Here is a 24,057-nt window from a genome sequence, read left to right as displayed (position 1 = left end):
ATGATGTAATTTTGTATTAGTCAAATACGGTCCTGCTCTGTCCATTTGTCTGTCCAAAAGATGCCTTGATAGTCTGTGGTAGCAAGATGCTTAACCCTTAGGACACAGTGGAAATGAGTGACAGATTGCCATTTTAATTCAGCTGGAAGATTTTCCACTCTCCTTTGACAGAAATATTTCTGCTTCTGTGTCTCTGAATCTTCATTTTGCCTGTTGTCACTTACCAGGTGAAACTCTTTCCAGAGGTTCAGTGGTATGATGTTTGGATATTTGTGAAGTATTTCAGCATCTTTCAGAATGAAAGCCACTGTGAACAAAGTAAGTATGTGCAGGTGCACGTATACACATAGTGTATTTTGGGAATATTCTGCTAGAAAGTTGGATTTTGAGATCATTAGCAAAACTTTTTTCTCTTTTACCCATTGGTGTTAGTCTGATTGCAGCATTATTAACTTGAAAGAGACTATAGCTGTACTTTATTCTCATCTTTGTAACAGTTAGTCTACAATTGATGTGGGAAATAGCAAAGTAGACACTCAGCTCAACTTACATTTCCATCTTGTTAAGGTCTGGGTTTAGTAACATTTTCTCTTTATTGAGGAATACTTTGTGTTTTATTAGGTCAGTGAACCATTGCAGTGTGTATGTAAATTGTGCTGTTGAGCAGCTTGCTTGTCATGCCTGAGTAAGAAGTGAAAGAAGATTCCCATACACATTGTTTTCCTCTGTTGATTGTTTTTGCAGCTTCTGTGCTTGCATTCTGACCTGCCATTTAGGCGTGTCTTCATTGCTCTGAGTGGGCTACACTGTTGCCTGCGCTTGATGCAGTTTGGTTTGTTTTTATGAGTACAAGGAAAAAGGGAGGTTTGTGCAGTGTGACTGAAGAGAGCCACAGTGATACTAGAGGCAATTTCAAGCCAAGGAAAAGAACAGGAGCGAACCACTGTGGCACAGCTGATAACCCAGCTGAAGACGAGGAGCTCCTTGTTAGAGTGTACCCGCCTCAGCTGGGCTCTGTCTGTGATTCCAGAAGAGGGCTGCTGTCTGCATTGGCATGGTACTCATCTGTTATTCCTGGTATATTATCGTCCTTAGAGAGCAAACTGTGGCTTATTTGGGAATAAATGTTGGGAAGATTCGTCTTACCAGTGTCTTTCTGTGGATAAACAGAGAATGTTAATCTCCAGACCTTTCCATCTTTGGGCTTTAAGTGGCAAATCCCAGACCTTTCCATCTTTGGGCTTTAAGTGGAAAATCCCAGACCCCTTTTTTTAGGAGCAGATATTTTCTAAATATTTTAATTGGAAATAGATACCAAAAATTATGGTTACTTCCAGTTAGTGGAAAAAAAGCACTTATCCTGACACAGAAGTGCTATTCTAGTTTAGGTATGCATTTAGCAGCAGCAGATCTGACACATGTATTTAGTGCATTTAAGATAGAAGTAAAAAAAATTGGGTGAAAATCTAGATTCCCTACTCCAGCAAAACTTAAAGTGCAATCTGTGAATGCTTACAAATGGAATGAATAAAAATCTAGTAAGGCCTTTTGGCTTCTTATTTAGGATATAGATACTCATCTTTTACCGAAACAGAAACAGATCCTTGTAATTTTTCTGAAAAATAAGTGTAGATGCAATTCTATGTGCTCAAAGACCTTATTAAAATAAATTTACCAGCTACGTACATATGAACAAAATGTAACTTTTAAATAGGATCAGCTAAGGGTTTTGTCACAAATCCCTACTAAGAGTGAGCAGAGAGCAACGCTGCTCCAAGAGAGCAGGCCACAAACCACGTTGTACCTGAGTCATGTTCTTCCATTTGGCTCTCTCCTTTTCCCTAGAAAGCCAGAGTGTTGCCATTTTTCCCAGGCAAGATGTAAAGATTATTTTGTGTTCAGCTGAATGGGAAAGATAGTAGTAGCCCTGAATTTTTTTTTTCTACTTCTGTTCTGGATGTTGCACAAGTAACTACCTGTATCCTTCTGTCAGTAAAACTAACGCTTTCAGCAGTAAGTTAAAAGTCTCTCTGCTCTGAGCAGCTATTTACTTATTTCCAGACACCCAGTATCCCAGGTTATGGGAAATCTTGGACAAATAGTTGTTGCTTATGAGCCCATCCATGACATGTGAAAGTCTAAAAACAAAGTACTTTTCATTCACTTAGATTATATTCATGAGTTATTTCCTATTCAGTTATGTAGGATGGTATGCTGGACCTCTTGTTAGCAAGCTGGCTGATTTTTAGATGGCTTGAATCAATCTGTCTACTCAGTGAAGATATTCCTGAGAATATATTGCCAGTTGTCAAAATGATAACTTGTTGGAGGTGTGATTTTTTTGAGCAGGAGAACTTCCTGCTTGTGCAATTTACCTGACAGTAATCTACACAAACTTTATATGGGAAGGCTGGATTACAGGAAATAGTGACTTTCACAATCTGACATTGCTTGGCAAAAAATTACCTTTGAAACCTGATGTTCACATTTCCAAATAAGTTTGTCTCCAGCTCTCATGCAATAAGATCCTTCTCTTACTGAGAAGGAAGAGATAAGAGAGGAAAGCAGACCTGGAAGAATGAAAGTTAAATTGTGTATTGTGTGACTATAAATCCTACCTGCAGGAATTATTGGAATGGAGAAATAGTTATCTGCTAACTTTGAGTTGCAATCTGCCACGTCCAGGTATCAGTGTAATGATTTATGTGATACAAAGTCTGCAAGATTGGGCCTGACAATATAAAATACATGTGTGCAGAAACGTAGTCTGTGTTTTAACACAGTATGTAAAATCCAGATAGCTTGGCTGTGAGACAGGTGGCATGAAGGTACGTAAGAGAAAGCAGAGGTCAGACTGCAGGTTTGCTTGGTATTCAGGAGAAGGGAGCAGGAGGATGTTCAGCGTTGTTCTCCAGTGACCTTAGCTTGCTGATGAGCTCCAGAGGGAGCTGTGTGTAGCCTTTTCGCTCAGAGATGAACTCATTAGAAGTAGATGGTAGTGAAGAAAGGATAAATGTGTGGTCCCATGTATCCCTCCATTTCTCTCCCCTTCTCTTCACTCCAAACCTTCATAAGAAAAGTAAACTCAGCTTTTATTAGCTTTTCTTTTTCAAAGAATTGTTTATAAAGGAGTCCTGCAAAAACACACTAGCGAAAGGAATCTGTCTGACCTATCTTCTTTGCCTTTGATTTTTGTAAAGATGTGATAGAAATCAATGTGAACACTATATGAAAGCCTCACGGAAAGTAGTAAAGTTCCAGAATTGTGCATTTTTACAGAAGAGAACTAAAAAACCCACAAATAGCTCTTCTTTATTATTAAAGCAGAATATGTTTGTTTGATGCGAAGTTGATCTGGAAATATATTTTATTTTGAGATACTGCCAGCATTTACCTCTTTATGCTCAACAAGACTGATTATATTGAAAACAATTCTTCAAGTGAGGATACAGGGTTATTGCACAATTGCTGATGCATAACCATCCATTTCATTGTCACTTCTGACACCCTCTCATTCTGGATGTGGGTGACAGGTTTGCATAATCAGCATGCAGTTATTTGTCAGTAAACACACCAGGCAAATCCTTGTATCTCAGCTGGCAGCCAATAAGACTTGGTTGATTTACACGTTTTTGGAGACAATGTTTATTTACAAGAAGAACAAACATAAACTTTCAGGCTGAATGCCTTTCTCCCATCCACTAAGGAAACAAGAGAAAGCCTGAGTGGTGAAGGCATGGTGCCTCCTCCCTGACTTGCAAGTTTTTAGCTGTCAGGCAGGCATTAGAAATGCCAAATTGTGCAAGAGTGGAAGTGAAAATCCCGAGGCATATTGCTGTATATTTCAAAGAAACTAACAGCAACTTTGGGCTTAATTTAGAAATAACTTGTCTTTGATTGGCTGACATAGCTCTTAGTCCTTCATTTGAGACTATGAAGCTGCCAAAAGCAAACTGAAGCTTTTATTTCTCAGTTCATGCTGGTGACATATTAGAAGGAAAGAGAAATTTTTAAAAACAGTGGAAACAGTGCCAAAATATCTGGGGACAGCTACTCAAAAAAATGATTGGACTTACTCTTATCTTTGCCTCTAGATGTTGTTGCTGCTTAAAATTGAGTAAAGCTTGTGTCATGACAAATACACAGTTTGTTTAGATTATTCTGTTAATTCAGTTATGAATTTTAAGGTGTCTCTATAGCCTATTTGTTAAGATGAAAGAAATATATCTGACCATTAATTACGGGATAAGCAGACACCCACAACTACTAGTATTCTTACTTCATTGACTCATCAGAAAGGCAGTTGTCTGTCTCGTTTGACAGGCTGCTACAAACGCCTTGAGTTCCAAGATCCTTGAGTTCACACGTTAGGCAGAACCTTAAAGTGCGAGTTGCCTCTGAGCTGGACATCCTCGCGTTCCCAGCTTCCCTGACGTCATGCCTCTCCATCAGAGGGGTCAGCCAATAGCTCGTAGTGACTCCATGAGCCTGCGAACTGTAGTAGCCCAGGTGTAACCATGGCTACACAGGAAGCTTGGAAGTTGCATGGTGGGGAATTTCGCACTTGCTCTAACTGCAAGTCCCAGCATATTAAAGCTGCAAGCTAAGAGTTTATTAATGCAGTTGGTACCACTATTGTAGATTTCGGAAGTAACTGTGTATAAACTGTCTGCTGTTGTGTATGAACAGTGGCCAAACTGAAAAGCATGCTGATTTCAGGCATCAGCTGCAGGCTCAGGAAGATATTTTGGTTTGGATCATTGTTTTTGAAAAGAGTGTTTCTCAGGTTTTCTGATTCATAGGAAATTTCTAAAACAGCAAGTATTTTCCAAAACTGAAGTTGAAGCAGCCTGATGGCTGCTCTATATGGAATACATGGGCAGGACTATTCTTCAGACTTTTCTTTGGTAATCTTTGAGTTTACTCACTCAACCTTGATTGGTTCTGTTAGTAGATATTAAATCTTGCCTAAATTTCCAAGCTCAGAGACTGGATGTAAGTCCATAGTGAAGCTAACACACTGTCAGAGCTTCGGAGAAACTATTCTAGAAGTGTACAAGGACTTAAGGACAGTGGAAGTTCATATTCAGAAAGTAAAGAGCAATTAAAATAATGATGAAACCACTCACTAGGAATTGTTTTTCTCAGAATTGAAACATCCCTTGTTCTGGCTAAGCCAGCTGCCTGTTGCTCAGTATGGGGTAACCTGGCAGCCGTCAGTGCTTTGGATACTACTGAGCTGTGATTTGGGCCACAGATTCACTTCTGAGTTCCTCTGAAATTGTGATAAATTGTCTCAGTGATTTGCAAATGGGAGCTGTCACATTATTATACAGTAATATTCAGTAGACTTTGTTTCTAGTTATAGTTCTGCTATTGTTGCATATGTATTTCTTTACTCTTTGTGCAAAGATAGGACTCCATGTAGTTACTATAGGCAGTAATAAATCTTGAACAAAATTGTAATTCTTACTTAGGGTGCAGGTGTATTAAATAGAGTCCTTAAAGGCAAACAGGAAAGATTCTTAAATCCTGAAAAAACTCTCTCTACCAACTGGTAATCTGCTGTTCTTGTTCTGATTCTTCCTTCCCATATTCTCACTGTCACCATTTCTAGGAAGGTTACTAGAAACACTACATTGATAGTTCTCCCAGGGTGATTTCTGAACACTCAGGCACACAGCCTGTAGGAGTCTGCTCATCCTTACAGAATCAGCAGCCAAGGCAGCCACATGATTATCAAAATTCCACTTGTCATTATAAGTCATCGCTATTTGATAGATGTATAAAAATATCTATATATTGCTAGCAGTACTGCAAATGAGGCAGAATGAGCTATATGCCATGTTACCAGTTTCTGGAACTTGAAACGGATATTGTAGCACTTTTCTCACTTTTTTTAATGAGTTGGGAACTGAAGCTTCTTCATTCATTCAGTGTATTATTTTCCACTTTTTCATTTGTGCGTATGTGTAACTGAGTTAGGAATACACCCCTATATGTATACTTCTAACCCTTAAATGTATGCCACCTGAATATGCCACCTGATCCATCAAGGAGGTCACAGCCTCAACCATACCTAAAAGAGATATGCAATGCCTTGGCATCCAAACTTTGAAACATACTGGATTGAGGGCAGCCTCCAAACGATGTAACCACTAGTTTATTCTGTTCTGTTGGCAGGGAAAGGTGTGTGAAGGACAGCTGGGATTCATTTCTGCCGTGTCCTTTTCTGCAGTCCTTTGTTCAAGACATGGGGAGCTGAGAAATCTGGATCCTGTGACATGTCAAGGTTAAGAGCTTTACCCTGTGGAGTCTGTCATAGGACATTGGTGATTGATAAGACAGCTAGCTCTCATAGCAGCTGCTTGCTATGAAGCCTTATGAACAACCTTACTTGTTTCTACGTATCCTGATAAAAATTCCATATGCAGTGAATTCTGAACAAGAAACAAAATAACGTATTACTCAACCATTTTTACCTATTGATAGTGGCCAGTAAGGAGTAAGTAAACAGTACAATTTGCTTTTTATTTGTTCAGGCTTCTTTTCATTCATTGCAGATACCAGTTCTTTGTTAAAGCTTTTATAACATTAAGCTAAATAAAGTAGACTATGTATTGGTTGTTGAAATGGAATGGAGGCTCAGATAAGACAAACAAAAATATTTTCATTCTATCAGGAAGCTTTGTTGCAGAAGATTATACCAAGATGCGAAACTTTCAGTAAGTTCGAAAGTTACTGAAAGGGGAAGGAAACACATAGTGCATTGGTAGCATTAGACCATTTAGGGGAATGCTTTCCCAGAACTGCGATCTTGACCAGCTCTTATTTTCTTTGAGCTGTGAGATACGCTAGTGTGTTTAAAGCTGGAAACAGTGCTTTTCTAATGTTCACTAACCTAAAAAACAAGTTGCCGAACATAAGATTTTTTTTTTCCTCCTTTCTTCCCTCCAGCTTGTTCCTGCCAGAACAGACTATTCAATTGTATCCTTTACAGGCAGGCAGGCAGAACTGTGCATCATGATTCTCTCAGCTGAAGGAGAGGAGAGCTGTAGTATGGGGATTGAGAGGGCTTTCATTGCTGGAAGGAATTTTTTACTGGCTTTTTTCTCTGTGTGTGAGAGACATAAAGTGCTCTGGAAATGTACAGATTCTTTCTGCCAAGAATCGTCGTTTTCACAGCTCCCCTTTTGCCAATTTCAAACTGGTTAAGAAATAATAATAAAAAAAAAAAGTTTCACATACATATCATAAACTCCCTGGGTGACAAACATTGTTGAGCAACACAGTTCATAAAAGTGCCAAAATAGCCTGTTTCCCCATAAGAGTAGAGGAGTTAAATAGGAATACCAGTGCTAAGGCAAAGAGGGAGTTTTCAGTGAACAGAACAAAGGCAAGGCTGAAGCGTTATTAGCCAACTGTATCAATTAAGCTAGAAGTATGATGTTTTGATATTTTTAAGGATCTCAGTCAGCTGCTCTGCCTTTGGCTTTAAGCTTTTCCCCCAGACTCTTCAATTCAAAATAATTAGATCATCTCCAAATACAGTATGTGTTACTCAATCTAAATTCATGAAGTATATAGAGAGGATTCCAGTAAAACGTTCTGTGCCCAACATTCACTTGACATAATGATATTCTAATTAACAGGTTGGTTTTATATCTAAAGTATACCTAGAGTAGTGCTATACGTGCTGTGATACAAATAGAGAAGATTAGAGCATTAATCCAAACTAAATATTCTACTTAACATGCATGGAAGGGGGGGAAAAACCTGTTTATGAGTCAGAGAATGCTGAGGAGTAAAGGGAAGTCCTGTAACTTACTTTTCTGGCACCTTCTGCCCGTTAACCCTCAGTGCAGGAGCACACATTGGTTCGAACACAGTGACCACCATTCTTACAAGGCGGAATGCAAACAGCTGATGAAAGGAAAGAAAATAGCTTGATGCACTGAAATCATACAAGGTATTAACATTGCTTAAATATAGGTACCTTTGTTTAGGTACCTCTGTTGGAGGACCAGTCCATGGAGGCTCTTTGTCTAGTCAGGGTAGAGAAGGTGTCCCTCCAGGGGATGGTTCGGGGCAGGTGCGTCACAGGAGGCTCCCAGTTCTTTCCATTGTTTGCAAAAAAAATGTGGGGGACTAGTCCTAGCGTCTACGGGTCGTTGTTGGGTACCTGAAGTTAAACCATGGGACTATGCCACAGAATCTCTTTGGTGTTTATCACCGTAGACCTAATGCTGTCCTTGAAATGCAGAACAACGTTTGATACTTGCTAACCTTGTTTTGGTAATATTTCTTCCCTCTCAGTGAGGCAGAGTTGAAGGCTTTGCTTTTCTTCAGTATCCTTCAGCTCTCTCCCCATGTGACTTCCATATCCCACAGATACGGAGATTTATTTTCAAGTTTTAGTTCAAAAAGAACATTTAAGGATAAAAATACCAAATCCACCTAGGTGTTGAAAGTCACCTTCCATGTCAAATGTCAAGAGAAAGATACATGGTTACTATGTCCATATTTTTACTGTCTCCTTCACTCCCAACATCACAAAAATGAAGAACTTCCAGCAAGCTCCAGTTACAATTAAGTTTTTGTGTGTGAATTATTCACTAGAAAAAAATATGCATTAGGATTGAATTTCTCTAGGAATTCCAGAAAAAAAAAAGAGGAAAATACCTTTAATATTGAAATAATTCTGTTTTACTAATAACAGTGTATTTATGTGCTGAGGTTCAATCGAGGATATAAAAGCCATCCCCGAAAAATGCAGAGTATTTATAAGCACTGGTATAAGCACTGTGATATTTGAACCTTAAGCGATAGCTCCTCTCTTGTATCTGTTCTGTTTGGACTAACAAACGCATTGACGTCTATAGTGCAAGTGAAGAGGCCGAAAAGCCCAAAGTACTCAGTTTAGAACCTTCCTATTTGGGACGTGGATTCAAAATTGGGTCCCTACTTTAACTTAGGCAGAGTGATACCTGATCACGTATTTGAACAGGGCTCTGAAGAAGTCCTGTGTACGTCTCCTATTCCCTGTGGGAGTGGGTAGTCAAGTGGGTGATACTGTGAGGCCTGTCTGAAGATAAATTTTCCTTGGGCTCTGAGACACAGTACAGTACACTATAGAGTTACCAAAATGAACAAAGTAGAACCATGCTTTAAATTTTAATTGCATGGTTGCTAATTAGTCATTCCACTTCAGATATTTTAGATTGCTTAGTTATCATTAATGCCATTATAAATAAGTGCTTACTCCTTTACAATACCTTTAAGAACAAGTTAAGGTTGATTTATGACAGACCCTAGCATCAAAGGAGCACACAGGGAGTTATGACAAGGAAAATCTCTGGATATACTGCATGCAGTGGCAGGCAATGATATAGGCTGCTGTTTATATTTTAAGCCTAGATTCTTTATCAACATGATAAATAGAACTTTCTTACCTCTCTGGCACTGTGGTCCATAAAAACCGTAAGGACACATGCACGTATTTGGCCGTACACATTTAAGCACACAGGATTGCACACAGCGGTATGTAAATACAAGATAAATCTATTAATCTCTTACCATTTATTTTATTTATTTTTTTAGAGTAGGCACACCTTTGCTGTTGTACCTGTCATTAGAATTGAGTTAAACCATATCTATGTATTTCTGGTAATATTTGGACAAATTTCACACTATCTTTACTGGTACAGTGCTCTGGCATTGTTGTCACAGTGGGAGCATTTCAGTGTGTTTTAGCATAGCTTTGGGGATGAAATAAAACAAAATTTAATAGTTTGTTTCTGATGTCTTCTTGTGATTTGCATAGTTCATCTGCTTTCACTGTAGTATCCTGACCAAGGCAGTAAAACGGAGTCGCATTACCTGTGGCTTGGTAGCCTGGAGATGAGATATTAACCATTTGCTGCTTTGGAATTGAGCAGAGCGTAGTGGCATTTCAGTGAAGCTGAATAGGTATGCATAGGAAAAGCTCCATTTGTTCTGCCTCGTTTAAATGCCAGGCCCCACAACATACTGGCTCGTGCATCACCAGCAAAGCCACTGGCTGAGCTCTCTTGGCCTGTATATTTATCTGTTACTACTGTTGATGATGTAACAGGCATTTGGAATTAAAGGCTGTCTTGCATATTTCTGTGTGGCAGGCACCTAACTGAGTTGTGAGAAAAAATGTCTGAATTGTGAAACCAAGTAATTTGGTGTGGAAAAATCAGGATTCTGATACAGTTTTCTTTACAATTTTAAAGCAGTCATTTTCCTTCTATTCCTTTTGTCTTTCAGTATCTGACAGAGTACCTCACTGAATAAATTAAGTAACTTGAAGCTTGAATAAATTAAGGGTCACTAAAATATTTCAGATGAACTAAAAGAGAAATAAAACGTCAATTTAGGAAGAAAAAATGTGAATTTGTAGTCTAGATGAATTGATTTTTAGACTAAGTAGCAATCATTTAAAAAGTCAAAATTGACTTCTTTCATTGCCAGTAGTGACTTTGAATTGGTTACCTCGTTGTCATAGCTAGTTCACAGATGTTGACACTGTCAGTACATTTCCATTGGTGAAGTCCTCTACAAATGTGTATTTTTGCTTCTATATATCAGTGCGTCCAGAGATTCCTGTGTTCTTGGGGTGCTTCACTTCAGGAAGGAAACCCCAACAGGCTTCAAAAAATACTCTGTGTAGTGCAACAGAACAGTGCCAGAGAGGTGAATGAGATAGCCTGTTGGCTAAGGTACTGTCAGACAAACAAATCTTTGTCAGGAAAAAGAGGAGGTAGTGGGAACCAGAATAGCTAGTTGCAATGAAAATCATTTGTGCTGTATCTTAGCTAGGTTAATCTGTGTTTCCTCGATAGTTCACATGAACGCTTACAGGAAGAGGAATCTCAGAAGGGAGTTAGTGAAATCTACCAAGAACAGTAATAAAGGCTAAAAGTGTCTTTAAATCATTTAATAGTTGCTATGGCATAAGCAAAATGCCTCTGGAAGCTTGAGGTTTGGAATTACTAAGGTAGTCCTCATGCCCGATCCTTTCAATCCTTCAGTATTTTGCATGACTTGTCCCAGTGAGTTCTATACTTGCTGTGCCTTTGGAGGAAAAGGCATGTAGCCCTCCTTTTAGCACCTAGGCCCCAAGAGAAAGAGCTGAGCCAAATCTGTTCAAAATAGGCTTCAAAACTTTGAGTCCTGGCTTGAAACAGATAATTAATTCTAATCCTCGCCTTGTCGTTTTGTACTGACTGATGGAGGTGACTTTTACCTGAGTGCATGTGTTGCTGTGAATGCCTTTGCAGGTACTCTACAGGTATTAAATGTACCCAGGAGAATAGTGTGAACTTCGGGAGGCAGCAAGATATTTAACTTTATATGATGAATGGTTAAGTTCTTCTTGTGAACCTGTTTTTTTTTCTGTCTTCTATAGTCACAAGCCATCTTCTGGAATGGCAAAACTGAGTACAAAGACCCGGACTAAAAGCTTACATTTAAAAAAATTTTTTTTCTTTGAGTATACAATATTAATCAGAATGCTTTACATAGCTGCTAATATAGCAGCAGAAGTCACATTTGCTTGCTAGAAGTCTCTTCCTGGCTTAAACAGCCTTCATTCTATTCCTGTCTTCATAAACTCTGTTTCTAAGTTCAGATTTGAATGTATCCTGTTAAAAATAACCAAAACACAAACTATCCTTTCTCCCTTATAAACATACCTTGGGATAAATATGCAGGGTTAAAATGGAAAATGGAAGTTGAACAGATTATGAGCAGTGCGGACTTTTGCATTGCCTTCTTTTCCATCACTGAGGCACTGCAGGTGTGGGGCAGGATTTGTGCTTCGACCTCTCTGGACAAAGCCAACAAGGCTGTGGTAAGTGGCATCTCCACTGTGACTCTAAATCAACATTATCTCCAAAATCTCCAATGAGAACTATTCGTGTTTGCAGAAGCTACCAAAGAGCTAGTAAGCTAGTAGATTCTGAAATGTTTATTAGCTTTATTTTCATTCTTAGACATGTTAATCAGAATAAACTTGAGAATCACATGAACTTAGAAAAGCTGGCAGTATGCTGCTTCTTGTGGCTTTCCAGTATGTGACCCTTAGGTAAACATCTAAACTTAAAATGCCTATATAAACCCAAAGCCTCTCAACGTTTTGCCCTTTACTAAGTTCCCGATGTTGATTCTTAAAGCAGTTCCCACTACAAACACAGAACTGTACCAATCACACGAATTTCAGGCAGCAAAATGAATGGCAGGCTGGTGATTTGTCACCACATACCTGTTTCGCAGGAGGGGCTGCTCCATCCGTTTTTGCATTTGCACTCATCCGATGACACACAGATCCCACCATTGTGGCAGTGCCTGTTACAAACCACTAGAAAACAGGCAAAGGATCAAGTTAAGAATCTCTTACTTGTAACCACAGAAATCCTAAAGCTACTCTACTACAGCAAAGAAACCGGTGATGTTACTGGAAGATGTAAATTGAGATGAATCTGTCCCTTCCTTTTCTTTTAATTCATTCTTTTCATCAGAAGTCTTGGAGCTAAAATACTTTACTTTTTAAGTATTCCAGCTATTCTCATTCAGAGATAAAATTATATTCCTTTCAAGGGCCACCTGATACTTAAATCAGCAGAGAGTATTGGAAAAAAGAAACTGTGTATGTTTTGCCATTCAACTAATATAGAAGGGTTTGAAAGCTGGTTTTTTTCCAGATGCTCTATGTATTTAATCTCTTGTTACTTGTATTGCACAATAACGTGACTTTTAATGGTTTTGGTTGTCTTTGTGTTCTCAAAATCAGTGTTACTGCATTCACTCACACAACTTTGAATTTCATAAACGTTACTGTATATAATACAGAGTTTTTTGCTTGTTTGTTGTTACAGAAGCACTTTATGTAGAAAACGTTGATAAAGATGTGCATATTTTTACATAATACAGCTATACTGGTGGTAAAAATATGCTCGGAAATAGTTGAGCTAGTATATTACTTCAATGCATTATACTTTGATTTCCTACTGTATTCAGGCATCATTTTGAGGGGAAATACAGAAAAATAAATAGGTTTTTTGTGTCTTATCATTTTCTGCAAATTCAGACATGTAATGGAAAGAAAAGTCTGAATGAATTCATACGTACTTGTTTCATATCGAGGACCAACAAATCCATAAGCGCAAGAACAAGTATTTTGAGATACACAGGTTCCTCCATGCTCACATGGTGGATCACACAGCACTACAAGAAGCATGAGCAAAATAAAACATGAGAAAAAGAATGCAGTTCAAGTATTACATTCTTTGTGGTTATGAGCATACTTACTACTGCTTTCCACATGCCATTTTATTAGTAGCCAAATTGCTTGCTGGATTGAGGAAAACAGTAAAGGATGTAAGTAGGTTAATAATATAGCACTAACTAATGAGTAGCCATATAATGTCTGCAAGGGAATTATTTTAACATAATCACATTGTTTAACTTCTGAGCATGTACACTTCTAAGTACATATTTTTGAAGTTCAAGGATGGACGAAGTACAAACATAGTTTGTAATACAAAATACTTTGCCCTTCCCTCTCTACAAATGTGCCTTGTGAATGTTCAGTAAGCCTTAAAAGGTGTCAGAAATTATTCGAAACGAGAAATGTAGTGTTTCCCCTGAATTCAAAAGAGTTGTGAGGAGTTCGTCAGCAAAATTGCAAACATTTAAGCAACAGTTCAAGTTTTTAATGGGCACTGTGAGGTCTACAGAGGAGGTGTAAGTTAGGTAACGATTTCTTGACACATACAATAATGATGTCATTGTTTGGAAGAAGATGAGCAGGGGCATTGGTGAACTTGGGAAGTACTGCAGCTTTAGAAACAATTTTTTTTGTGGGAGATACTGCTTTGTATTTAGACGTTGGTCATTAGGAGTCAGGCAATAAACTCGTCTCTTAAAGATCTGAATTTAGGGAGCTGTACAGTGTTTCACATTGCTCAGCTTATAATTAAGTTAGGGAGCTGTTTCCTTTGAGCAGTCTATGTACTTAATAGAGAGACAGAATCTCTTCCAGAGATTGAGTCAGACCTGGGTCTGATTTGGGAATGGAAGAATAACATTTCTAATGACATGAATTGGGGGGGGGGGAGTGGTAAAGGGAAGGGACCTGGAAGGGTTAGCCTCTCGAACCTAAACATCTACAGCAGATACCTAAAGTTTTGCATCATGCATACCTCTATTTGTAACCCTCTAATAAGAAGTAGTTCTGCATGTGAAATGCTGGAGAATAGGAGAGAAGAAACTGCTGTAGGAAGGCCACTGAAACTTATACTATATGCAGGAGCAGAATAAGGCATATGTGTTAGCTGGCTCCCACTTAAGCCTTTTGACATACACGTTATGGAATAAAGAATACCTATCTGTGTGTGGGGGAAGTGAAGGCAGAGAAAAATACTGTACTTTGGCACACTTTACTGGCAGAATTGTGTCTTTTGTAATGGGTATGAAGCTAAGCAAGGTTATTCCAAGGAAAATGCATAACAAAGAAAGAAACCAAAGAGATTCAAAACAAAATGTCATTTCAAGTGTTGCTGCAAGAGGAAAAAAAACCTAGTACAATTTATTCTTTAAACTGAACTTTGAGAGTACAGTTTTGGACTGCATAATTGAAAAACTACACGAAGGACAAATATTTGTGGTAGCAGATAATTTCAGTGAAGTTCATCCATTGAAGGCCTCCCCACCTCTTGTGATTTCACCAAGACCACATAAAGCTGTTGCACATGAAGTTTGCTATTTAAAAAATTACGAAAGCCACCACAGATTTTTTAATTGCAGTTAAAAAGACAAACACCAAGAAGGTGCCTTCTAATAAACCACTTTGACACAAATAAAATTAAAAAAAAAATCATTTGGTATTAGATCTGCTCTTCAAATACTTCAATATTTAAATTTCCTGTTAGCATTCTGTGAAATTTTCAGTTATGCATTAATATAGCTTTAGGATTTGACATGTCTGAGAACAGAAACCTGAAGAGATACAGTTGACATTAAGCTAAATTCAATTTTGATTTGGTTGGCTATAACGTTCAGACATTTCCTTTTCAGCATGTGCTAGGTTAAATTTGAAGTGTACATCAAAAAAAATCACATTTTCCAGACAACTAAATAGATTTGATTTAGACTCATTTAAGCAGCTATGTTAAATTTTCCAGAGATCTTCTAGTTCAACCTGTAGTAGCTGTTGGAGTAGGTCAGAGGCTCAGATAGTTCAGGGCCTCATGGTGGTAGGGCAGACAGTAGGTAGAAGTCTGGGTTGAAATGGAAAGTGGAAGAAAGGGAAAGAAATTGAAGCTGTTTCAAACAAATTTGTTATTCCTTTTAATATAATTATAAGCCATCTCTTGCATACCGTGGCTCACTCTGATCTCACTGATGACAAGGACAGTCTTACTGCTTTCGAAACAGAGTACAAGCCGGTCCATTGCACAGACATGCATTTGAAAGATCTTCATTTTTCTGTGCTTAGATAAGCATAAAACTTGTTTTCGAGGTTTTTATTTAACAATTAGAAATTAACAGTAGGTAGATACATAGAGACAGGGAGACATGACAGGGAAAAATATACCACTCTTTTTAAAGTGTATGAAATCTGATTCTCTTTCCTGTAATAAGGTGGTTGCATAAAACCTCCAGGTGCCTAAGTGCTATGCCAAGCACAGTGACATTCAAATACATTCTTTATTTCAGGGTTTTTGTAGGTAACACATAAAATGAATGTGTCCGTTTGAACAGACTACTTCCCATCTGGCCTTTACACAATTTGAGATACATTTGAACTGTCAGAAAAGAACATGGTATTTTGGATATTAAAACATTTAGCTCTTATTGTGACATTTAATAATAAAATGTTTAAAAATATTCTATTACTGCTGAATAGCAAAAGATAAAAGCTGAACACTCTGGCTGCAGTGAGACAGGGAGGGTAATATTCACCTAGAAGGCATTTCCCTCAGTAATAGAACTATACTGTTTATGTCACATTCTTTTCCAGACTTCTGTCTTTCATCTTCTGGACTAAACATTTTTTTTCCCCATAAACATTTGCTAAATTGTACAAAGATATTGCAGGGTTTTTACACAAAACATTTTTGGGTAGTATAAAATAGCAGTAAAGAGAAAAGCATTGCTGCAAATGGTCAATCTTCTTGTCAAATATATGTTTATGTTTGTAATTTAAAATCTGGAGGTGAGAAATAGAGAAGTTTATTGTTTTCTTTGAAAGTACTTTTTTGAAAATGTCCTGATACTACTTTTTTTTCCCATGAAAAGACTTCCATTTTGCTTTTTTCTTAATTTTAAGATGAGATCATGCACTTTTTATAGGTTTCTCCATGATAACTTTGGGGATACTCAGAACTACTACAAACTGTGTTGTTTCCTCCAGTTTTGATACCATAATCAGCATACGGCTTACAGGAGACGCTTACTGCTTAATGTCTCAATAGTGAATACACTGCCTACGTAGTGTAGCATGTGAGGTCCTGGATATACTTTAGAAGGAAGGTTTTGAGCTTTGAGATCATGACCTGCAGTCCTGTTCAAAAATTTGTAAAAATAATCAAATCAGGACAGACTTCATTGGGAGGAGCAATGTCTACCTTGCTTCATGTAATTATTGTCAGTTGTTTATTTTCTCTTAAAAGATACGTAAACCTCGACTGCTAAAGGGAGAGATGAAATTTTAAAATGCATAGTACATGGGAAGGAACTAAAGGAGAAGAGTAAGAAATAATTAGATTATCAGTTTTACTTTTGAATAGGTGTGGATTGATCTTTTGCACTGAAGGTACACAGGGAAAGGATATAAAGTGCAGATCTATAGCAAAGGTCTATAAATGACATGCACAGACTGTTCAATTGGCAGTCATCGTGCCACGGTGAAAACTGTTACCACTACAGTTTAAGTGGGAAAAAAAACTCACTCTATATGTATCTTTAGATTCAGTTTCCCAACACAAGAGAAGGGTGGAAAGGACTGGAATCTGCCACTGCCCTGATGGCTGTCGTTCAGTCACAGGAAACGAAAAGAGCGGCGCGTAGAGATGTTCAGCCCATCGTGGCTGATGGCCTTTGTGCATTGCTAAAGATGGGATGCACGACTCTCATGTATATGTGTATCCGTACTTGCTCTAGGAATGTATTTGATACCAAGATTGAACAACTGTTCAACTATGTGGAAGAGACCCTGAATAAATATCTTACGTTACTTATGCTACAAAATAATGCTGTTGTGTAGGATCAGATTGACAAGTCAATAAAAATCAGTGGAAGTTTAGTGCCTTATTTAATTTAGTGTCTGTTCTTGTTAGTGCCTCTAATTACATGCTTGTATTTGGAGGTGTCTAGATACTGAGGTAAGCGTACTGCCAAGCAGCAATGTGTTTTTCCTTAGATGACGGCAAAGTTTGTATTAAGAAAGCAAATGGGAGCAGGTGAAGATTTCTACAATAAAATCAAAGTCAGGCGGAGCTGGCAGGTCTGCCCAAGCGATTCATTTTCAGCAACTGTATTGGGAGTTGTATATTCCATATGCCTTCCATGTGGGTTTTGACAGACTGCTGTGGATAAATCAAGTAACTAAGCTGCAGACATTAAAGAACACATGCAAAATGATCACCTAATTAGATAAGGCACAAATTTTGTGTTATGCTAGGGCTTACACCACTGAAAGACTGGGAAATAGCTTAGGCGTTGCTGCAGTATGCTGCACTGTGTTTATCCTGTGCTGGTCTTCTGTGCAGGACTGTATTTCACACATTAGTGCAATTAAAATAACTCATGCACTTAAATAGTCCAGCAATCTAAAGCCCAGTTATGAAATAAATACCCATCAGAGCAAATAGAAAATTAACAAGATTAATTGGACTGGAAAAATTGGGAATACAACTGCAGACAGCAGTTCTACTTAGGATGTACTAATGGATTCGGGGTTTTTTTGGTGAAATCTCAGTGGAGTGCTCATCTGCAGTCAAAAAAAGCAAATACATGGTTGGCCTGGAAAAGTTGATGTGGGTAAATTTGCTTTACTCTCTCAGTACGAAAGGGACAGATGTAAAGCTGGCAGGCAGACAGTTCAAAAGAAAAAGGAGATAATCCTCTGAACAGCACATAGTTCAGCTGTGCAGCTCATTGATACTGCACTGGGCAAAAGAAACGTACATGGGTTTAAAAAGCATTTGTATAAACGCACGGAAGAAACGTATACTGGGAGATACTACCTACAAAGACTTCTGCTCTCTGAAGCCCGTGATCCGTAAGTTGCTGTGAGACAGTTCTGGACTGTACCCCTATATTTTTCTCATACCTTGCTGGACATCTACTGTTGGTAGCTGTTGGCGATGGGGGATGAACTTTTGGTCTGATCTGGTCTAATATGCTTTGTGTGTGTAAAAATTTCATAACAAACTAATGTCAGCCACTCTATTTTTCCTTGTTTTATCCAGCTGTGCATCCTGAGATCATAATGCTTTCCCAACTACTTCATCTTTCTTGTTATTTTGAAAATTACTTCTATACTTGTTTTGTAATCTCAAGGCAGTGCTGTGTTTTCATCACTTGAGCAGAGAGCATTACTGCCATCATTCTAGAGCAGATTTCCCTTCCCTCAGAAAATAGTAAAATATGCCAGAATTCTACTGCCTTAATATTTTAAAGAAAATATTTTTATTGCTATTTCTAAAATAGCAAGGAATATTCTTCGCAGGAATTCTGAGGAACTTTTATGACTATTAGAAAAACAAATAATACATCTTAACTGTCTTCTAATCTAAAACAGTTTTAAACAATTGCCTGTATTTTACAGAATTGAGTTGTTGACTGTTTAATTTTACAGTTTACAGTTACAGTTTACAGACTTCTTTTTAATTGTACAGTTTTAGACACTCCCCTTTTAATAGAGTTAAATAAAAACAGGGATGACCAGGAATTTGGTTTAAATTCTTATTTTTCTTCAGTCTATAGATTTAGAGCTCTTAGAGAAGCACAGTAAAACACCCAGAGCAGAAGCTTTTGTTAGCTTCAACTCTGCTACCGAACGGAAAGGATCTGTTCCACCTCAGGGAACCCTAAGGAGCCCAAGAAGCGTAACAGCTGCCCTCAGACAGTAACATACACATAGACCCTGGTGAAAAAAACAAGCCCAGGGAAAAGACAGTATTTTTTTTCCTTATCCAGTGGATACAGTGTCTTTGAAAATGGGAGCATCCCTGTAGCAGAGCGGAGGACGGAAGCAGGACTGGGAGTGATTGCTCTGGGGTGACTGATGGCCCCCCAGCAACATCCTAACGAACGTTTCAGAGCATCAGCCTCTAATGTCACGTAGTGATGTGTTTGTTAGACGTTCTAAGGTGCTAGACAGAAATGTAAGAAACATTCTGAAAAGAGCTCTGTTTGAATTAGTTATAAATTATTAAAGTACTAGTTTCTTTTTTTAAACTGTTGGCATAGTGAGCTGAAAAATTTAAAGCTCAAGTAAAGCTCACTCAAGTAATACGGCAGTTCTGCAGTGCATTTGGAAAGTAAAAGGCGCTGTCCTGTAAAACTGCTGGAAGTGTATCATAGTGATGTATTGGTTTTTTGGTACGTATCCTGGAAAAAAGACCACCACCGAGTGGAGATGATTCGTCCATGCAGCAACCTCCCTCATCACTAGGGAACACTTAGCTAAGTTTATTCCGTAAAGACAAGCAGGCACCTTTCGCAAGAGAAATACAAAATGTCCAGTGGACTGCAGTAGGCCTCACTTCTTCTGCTTATTTTTTTATATTGTGTAGGCGGGTGATAGAGGCTTTCTCCAGAACGCTTCCCTGAATTGATGCATTTTGAGGCCTTGCACAGTTAGCAGACTAGTCTTAATATTAGGCTGCTAATAAATGACAATACTGTGCCTGTGCAGGAAGACTTCTACAAACTGTGAACTTGACCAGCTGTAGGAAGGGGCATGAAAGTGATGAGCTGAGCCTTGACGAAACTGCTCCATCTCAGTTCATCCACAGCGTAATTAGCTGAAGCCGGAAATTGTAGGAGAGTTAAGAATCTGTGACACTTACTGTGCCAAAGCAACATGGGTAGAAGCAAGGTTCTGCTTCTTACATACCACAAAGTTGTTGTTAAATAGGGGAGTCATGTAAATAGAGATTTCTAAGAGGTGTTTATCTAAACTGAGCATTCCGGTATAGGTGGCTAAGTGTAAGCCAAATACAATGAATCTAGCTACGTTCTTCCAAAATTGGACCACATATTCCCCAGAGATCTATTTCAACTTGGATTTTCTGTGATTCTGTGACTTTAACAGTAGGAATACATAGTAGAGGGAAGAGACTCCTAATTACATCAGAAAGGGGAGACTAAGGGGCTTATCCAAAGTGGGAAGAATATTACAGAAATAAAATCTGGTCTGATTTAGTTTAGAAAAGAGGTCTATTTTCAGGAAGCTTATTTTTTCCCTGTTCTCCAAGATGGATTTTGAACCTGCACAATTAATAAAAATACCTACATTCTGGCATAAGATAAATATCATTCAAAAAGGTTTTATCATCTTAAAGTATTTTCAGACACTCTTACCAAACAAAGGTCACGTTTCCCCACGTTGCTCAAGTTTTAAACCTTGATGCTGGTGAACTGTTTCTTTTAGCTCAGTGAATTTCAGTATCAAATACAGTAGTGACAACTCTCAGCAAAGTGTCTGAGGCTGTAAGCATTTTTGCTCACTTGCCATGGATGTCACATCAAAGCTTAAAGATCTCACAAGGTTTAGTCTCACCTGATCATTTTTCAGATTTTCTGGTCTCTGTTCTTAGACAGTATTGCTGTTTTGAGAGAAATGGGTACAATTGTGGCTGGACTGTCAGGTGTTAATAGCAGAGGTTATGGCAGTCCTTAAAGCAAGGAATTACCCTCATCTTTCTATGTCCTGTCAGGATAAATCTGCTGCATTTGACATGGGAAGAAACGTGAACAGCCGGTTGTGCAACAGCTCTTCTTCTCACAGCTTGGAGGCATTTGGGGCCAGGTTGCAGGACGGTAATAGGCAGGTGCTGAGAGAGGCTCGTGATGAAGCAGAATCACAGAGCAGGCATGCTTGTTATTTAGCCAGGTGATATGGGTAGTGACAAGTGACACACAGTGTTCGTGTATCATGTCACCAAACTCTGAGACAGTGAATCATGTTGGCAACAAAGTATTTCATCGTACGGACTTCCCAGAGAAATTTTCAGTAATACCAATAATGGAAGAAAATGTCTTGTGAGACAGTAGAAGGCGGAGCTAGATGTATGTTTAAAGTACTAGACCGATGGCTAAATTATACACAAAACACCCATATTTCCGTATTTGTAAATACAGTTATGTACATAGGCCTTGTGTTTGAGAGGTGGCCATTCTGCAGTGAAGCTTGCTTTGGACTTGCCAGGACTTGGGGTTACTTAGTACTTCCCCAGCTCAAGGTGTAAATTAGGGGTCAAAGACTGGGTCTTTCTCATGCCAGTCTGCCTTAAGCCCTTTAAAAGGGACATTCAGTGGTGTGCAAACAGATGAAAAGTGTAGCACCCTAGATTATTATAACCTTTTCTTCGGCATTTTGTAATGCATCTTTGAGCTCCAAAGGATGCAGCAGTACAAGGGGCTTTACATCCGCCCCCTCGAAGATTTGCTCGTATCGGGGGATCCCCATGCGGCGAGCAGAGCCTTGTGGTGCAGCGCACACCCGCTGACACCGCAACACGAGCTGCTGCCGTGTGTGTCTAGAACATGAGAAACTATACGCAAAAGAGAAATAAATAGGTGATGGAAACGCTTTTGTGTTCTGCTGTTAACAGTGAAGGGCCAATTAAGATATCAAATTATTGGAGGGATTTCAACAAAAAGGTATAATTAACGATAACTAAGTCAAGGAATTAATTGTTTTAAAAATGCGCATAATACTATTGTTTGTAAGTCAGTATATTATGAAAACTCTTCTGGTGCTCTACATTTCAGATGACAAGTTCAATATTGTATGATATTAGATATTTAAAAGTATTTTTTAAGGTAGAATAATTAGATTTTCCTAGAATGCACATAGACAGATGAAGTCAATTTTACTCTTTCCTTCAAAAGTTCTATATGGTTTTAAATACAATGATGTCGCTAGAGTGAATCTGGCCTTAAGGAAGGGTAAATAAGATTACGATTGGTCCCTGGTTTTAATAGATTAGATATTATCAAGTGTGTCATTTTGTAAGCAGAAATAACTTTTCTGGAGTTAGAAAAGTTAATTTATTGTTTTAAAATATAATTGGCTTTGAAAACAATATGATCCCACCTGGCAAAATCTCCAACTTTTTAATAAAAACCATTACTTTGGGCAGTGATTAGATTTGAGGTCATGAAAAATTTTGAAGGATTCATTCCCTTACCTTCACATGTAGTTCCATTACCACTGTATCCAGTAGGACAAGACCCACACTTAAATCCTCCATCTTTGGCTGGCTCACACTGCACGCCAGCGAAGCACAGCGTATTCGCGCAAACGACTTTCTGATGCTGTGTCTCACTGATGGTTTTTGGTAGTCCCAGATGATCTCTTGCTATGTTTTGTGCTTTTCTGGTTGCTATGGTCTGTGCTGGAAGCCTTGCTTGGAAAACAGGCCCAAACGGGAGGTTAGCACTCGGTGGAGCTGTGTCAAAAGAAGAACCTTTTAAGCGAAACGAGGAAGTCGGGCATGGTGCCAGAGGAGATGTTCTTTGCTGCTCTGTTCCAAAATCTTGAGGTAGTTCAGTCTCTGAGACTGTGACCCTGCTGAGCCACTTCCTAGGAGAATAACCATATTTGGAATGAATTTGCTGAACAGCACGTGGCCTTGTAAAGAAAGAACTTGCGTTTGTCTTGAGATGAGAAGAGAGAGTCTGTATTATAACTGGTTTATTTTGTTTAAAATGAATAGGGATATGGGTGGTCATACTGACAGCTGCTTCTTCGGGTTCTGGTTCCTTGTGCAGAAGGAAGGTGTGTGTATCACTACTAATTTTTATTTTTTCAAGAAAAGACTGTTTCTCAGGTAATACAGATTCCATATCACTTCTTTTTGCTGATGATGTCTGAGTCTGTGAAAACTTCCTTTTCATTGTAAGAGATGGGGTGCTAATGACCGTGGGGTTTCTTCCCAGAAAATATATAGTTTCTTGTCTTGGAATTTGGGTTTGGGAAAGAAAGGAATAAATATTCCTTGTTTTTTGTAAAACATCTTCCTGATGAGAGTCTGTCGCATCATCACTGTTTCTTTCAGCAATATCCGTATAGCTTTGGGAAGATCTTGAAACTAGAGCACAAGGGAGATAAAAGTCAGATTTGCTGGTCTAGAGTTTTAAAGGAACCACAGTGAATCTGTAGCTTATGAATAAACCATCAGTTCTAGATCTGGAAGAGTTAATTTATGGTATGTGATAAGGCCACGTCTCTCCCAGGTGGTACAGAAAGAATGCAGCTCTATCTGCTGTGGGTAACAAGGGAACTGCTGCACAGGGAACTGCAGTACAGAAGCTTACAGGATGGCTGTTCATGATCTAGAGGAAATCTGTTTATGTTGGCTTAATATTGAGCCTAAGCTAGTAAGTCTCAGCGAATATCAGGCATTACTCTTCGAGGTGCAGCACTGAGTTTACAGGGGATAAATTACAGCCAGGCCAAAACACTTGGTGGGCTGCCTTACTAGTGCTGGCCTGCTCTTGTCCATAAAATTTGGGACTGTGCTGCATTTTGTAATGCACTCTTCAGTTCTTGACCGCCTGTTTATTTCAGCTGATACGTATTTCTCATTAGCTGTATGTATTGCAATAGCACACTCAGAAACATTCTGCTAGACAATGCATAGTGCAGAGACTCTGCGCTGAAGTTGTTGCAATCTAGGAATAAGACAAAACATTGCAGTTTGGGACAGAGAGATACCAGAGATGGAGAAGTAGAGAAATAATAAGACAGCCCTTTGCAAGGTCATGTCCTAGGCAGACTGTAGTCGCATCAAG

The 24,057-nt window shown here is 38.6% G+C and overlaps 1 protein-coding gene across 1 annotated transcript in view; it reads right to left on the bottom strand.

Moving 5' to 3' along the window:
- LOC134142097 (von Willebrand factor D and EGF domain-containing protein-like) overlaps positions 1 to 24,057 on the bottom strand; it is a 169,933-nt gene that overhangs the window by 14,936 nt on the left and 130,940 nt on the right. Inside the window, 7 exon segments of the mRNA XM_062578857.1 lie at positions 7,829 to 7,852; positions 7,855 to 7,923; positions 9,453 to 9,515; positions 9,518 to 9,561; positions 12,286 to 12,385; positions 13,156 to 13,251; positions 22,452 to 23,354. Coding sequence (XP_062434841.1) covers positions 7,829 to 7,852; positions 7,855 to 7,923; positions 9,453 to 9,515; positions 9,518 to 9,561; positions 12,286 to 12,385; positions 13,156 to 13,251; positions 22,452 to 23,354 — 1,299 coding nt within the window.

This window comes from Rhea pennata, chromosome 6, assembly GCF_028389875.1.
Source record: "Rhea pennata isolate bPtePen1 chromosome 6, bPtePen1.pri, whole genome shotgun sequence".
Classification (NCBI taxonomy): Eukaryota; Metazoa; Chordata; class Aves; order Rheiformes; family Rheidae; genus Rhea; species Rhea pennata.
This window is presented reverse-complemented; position numbering and strand designations above follow the sequence as displayed.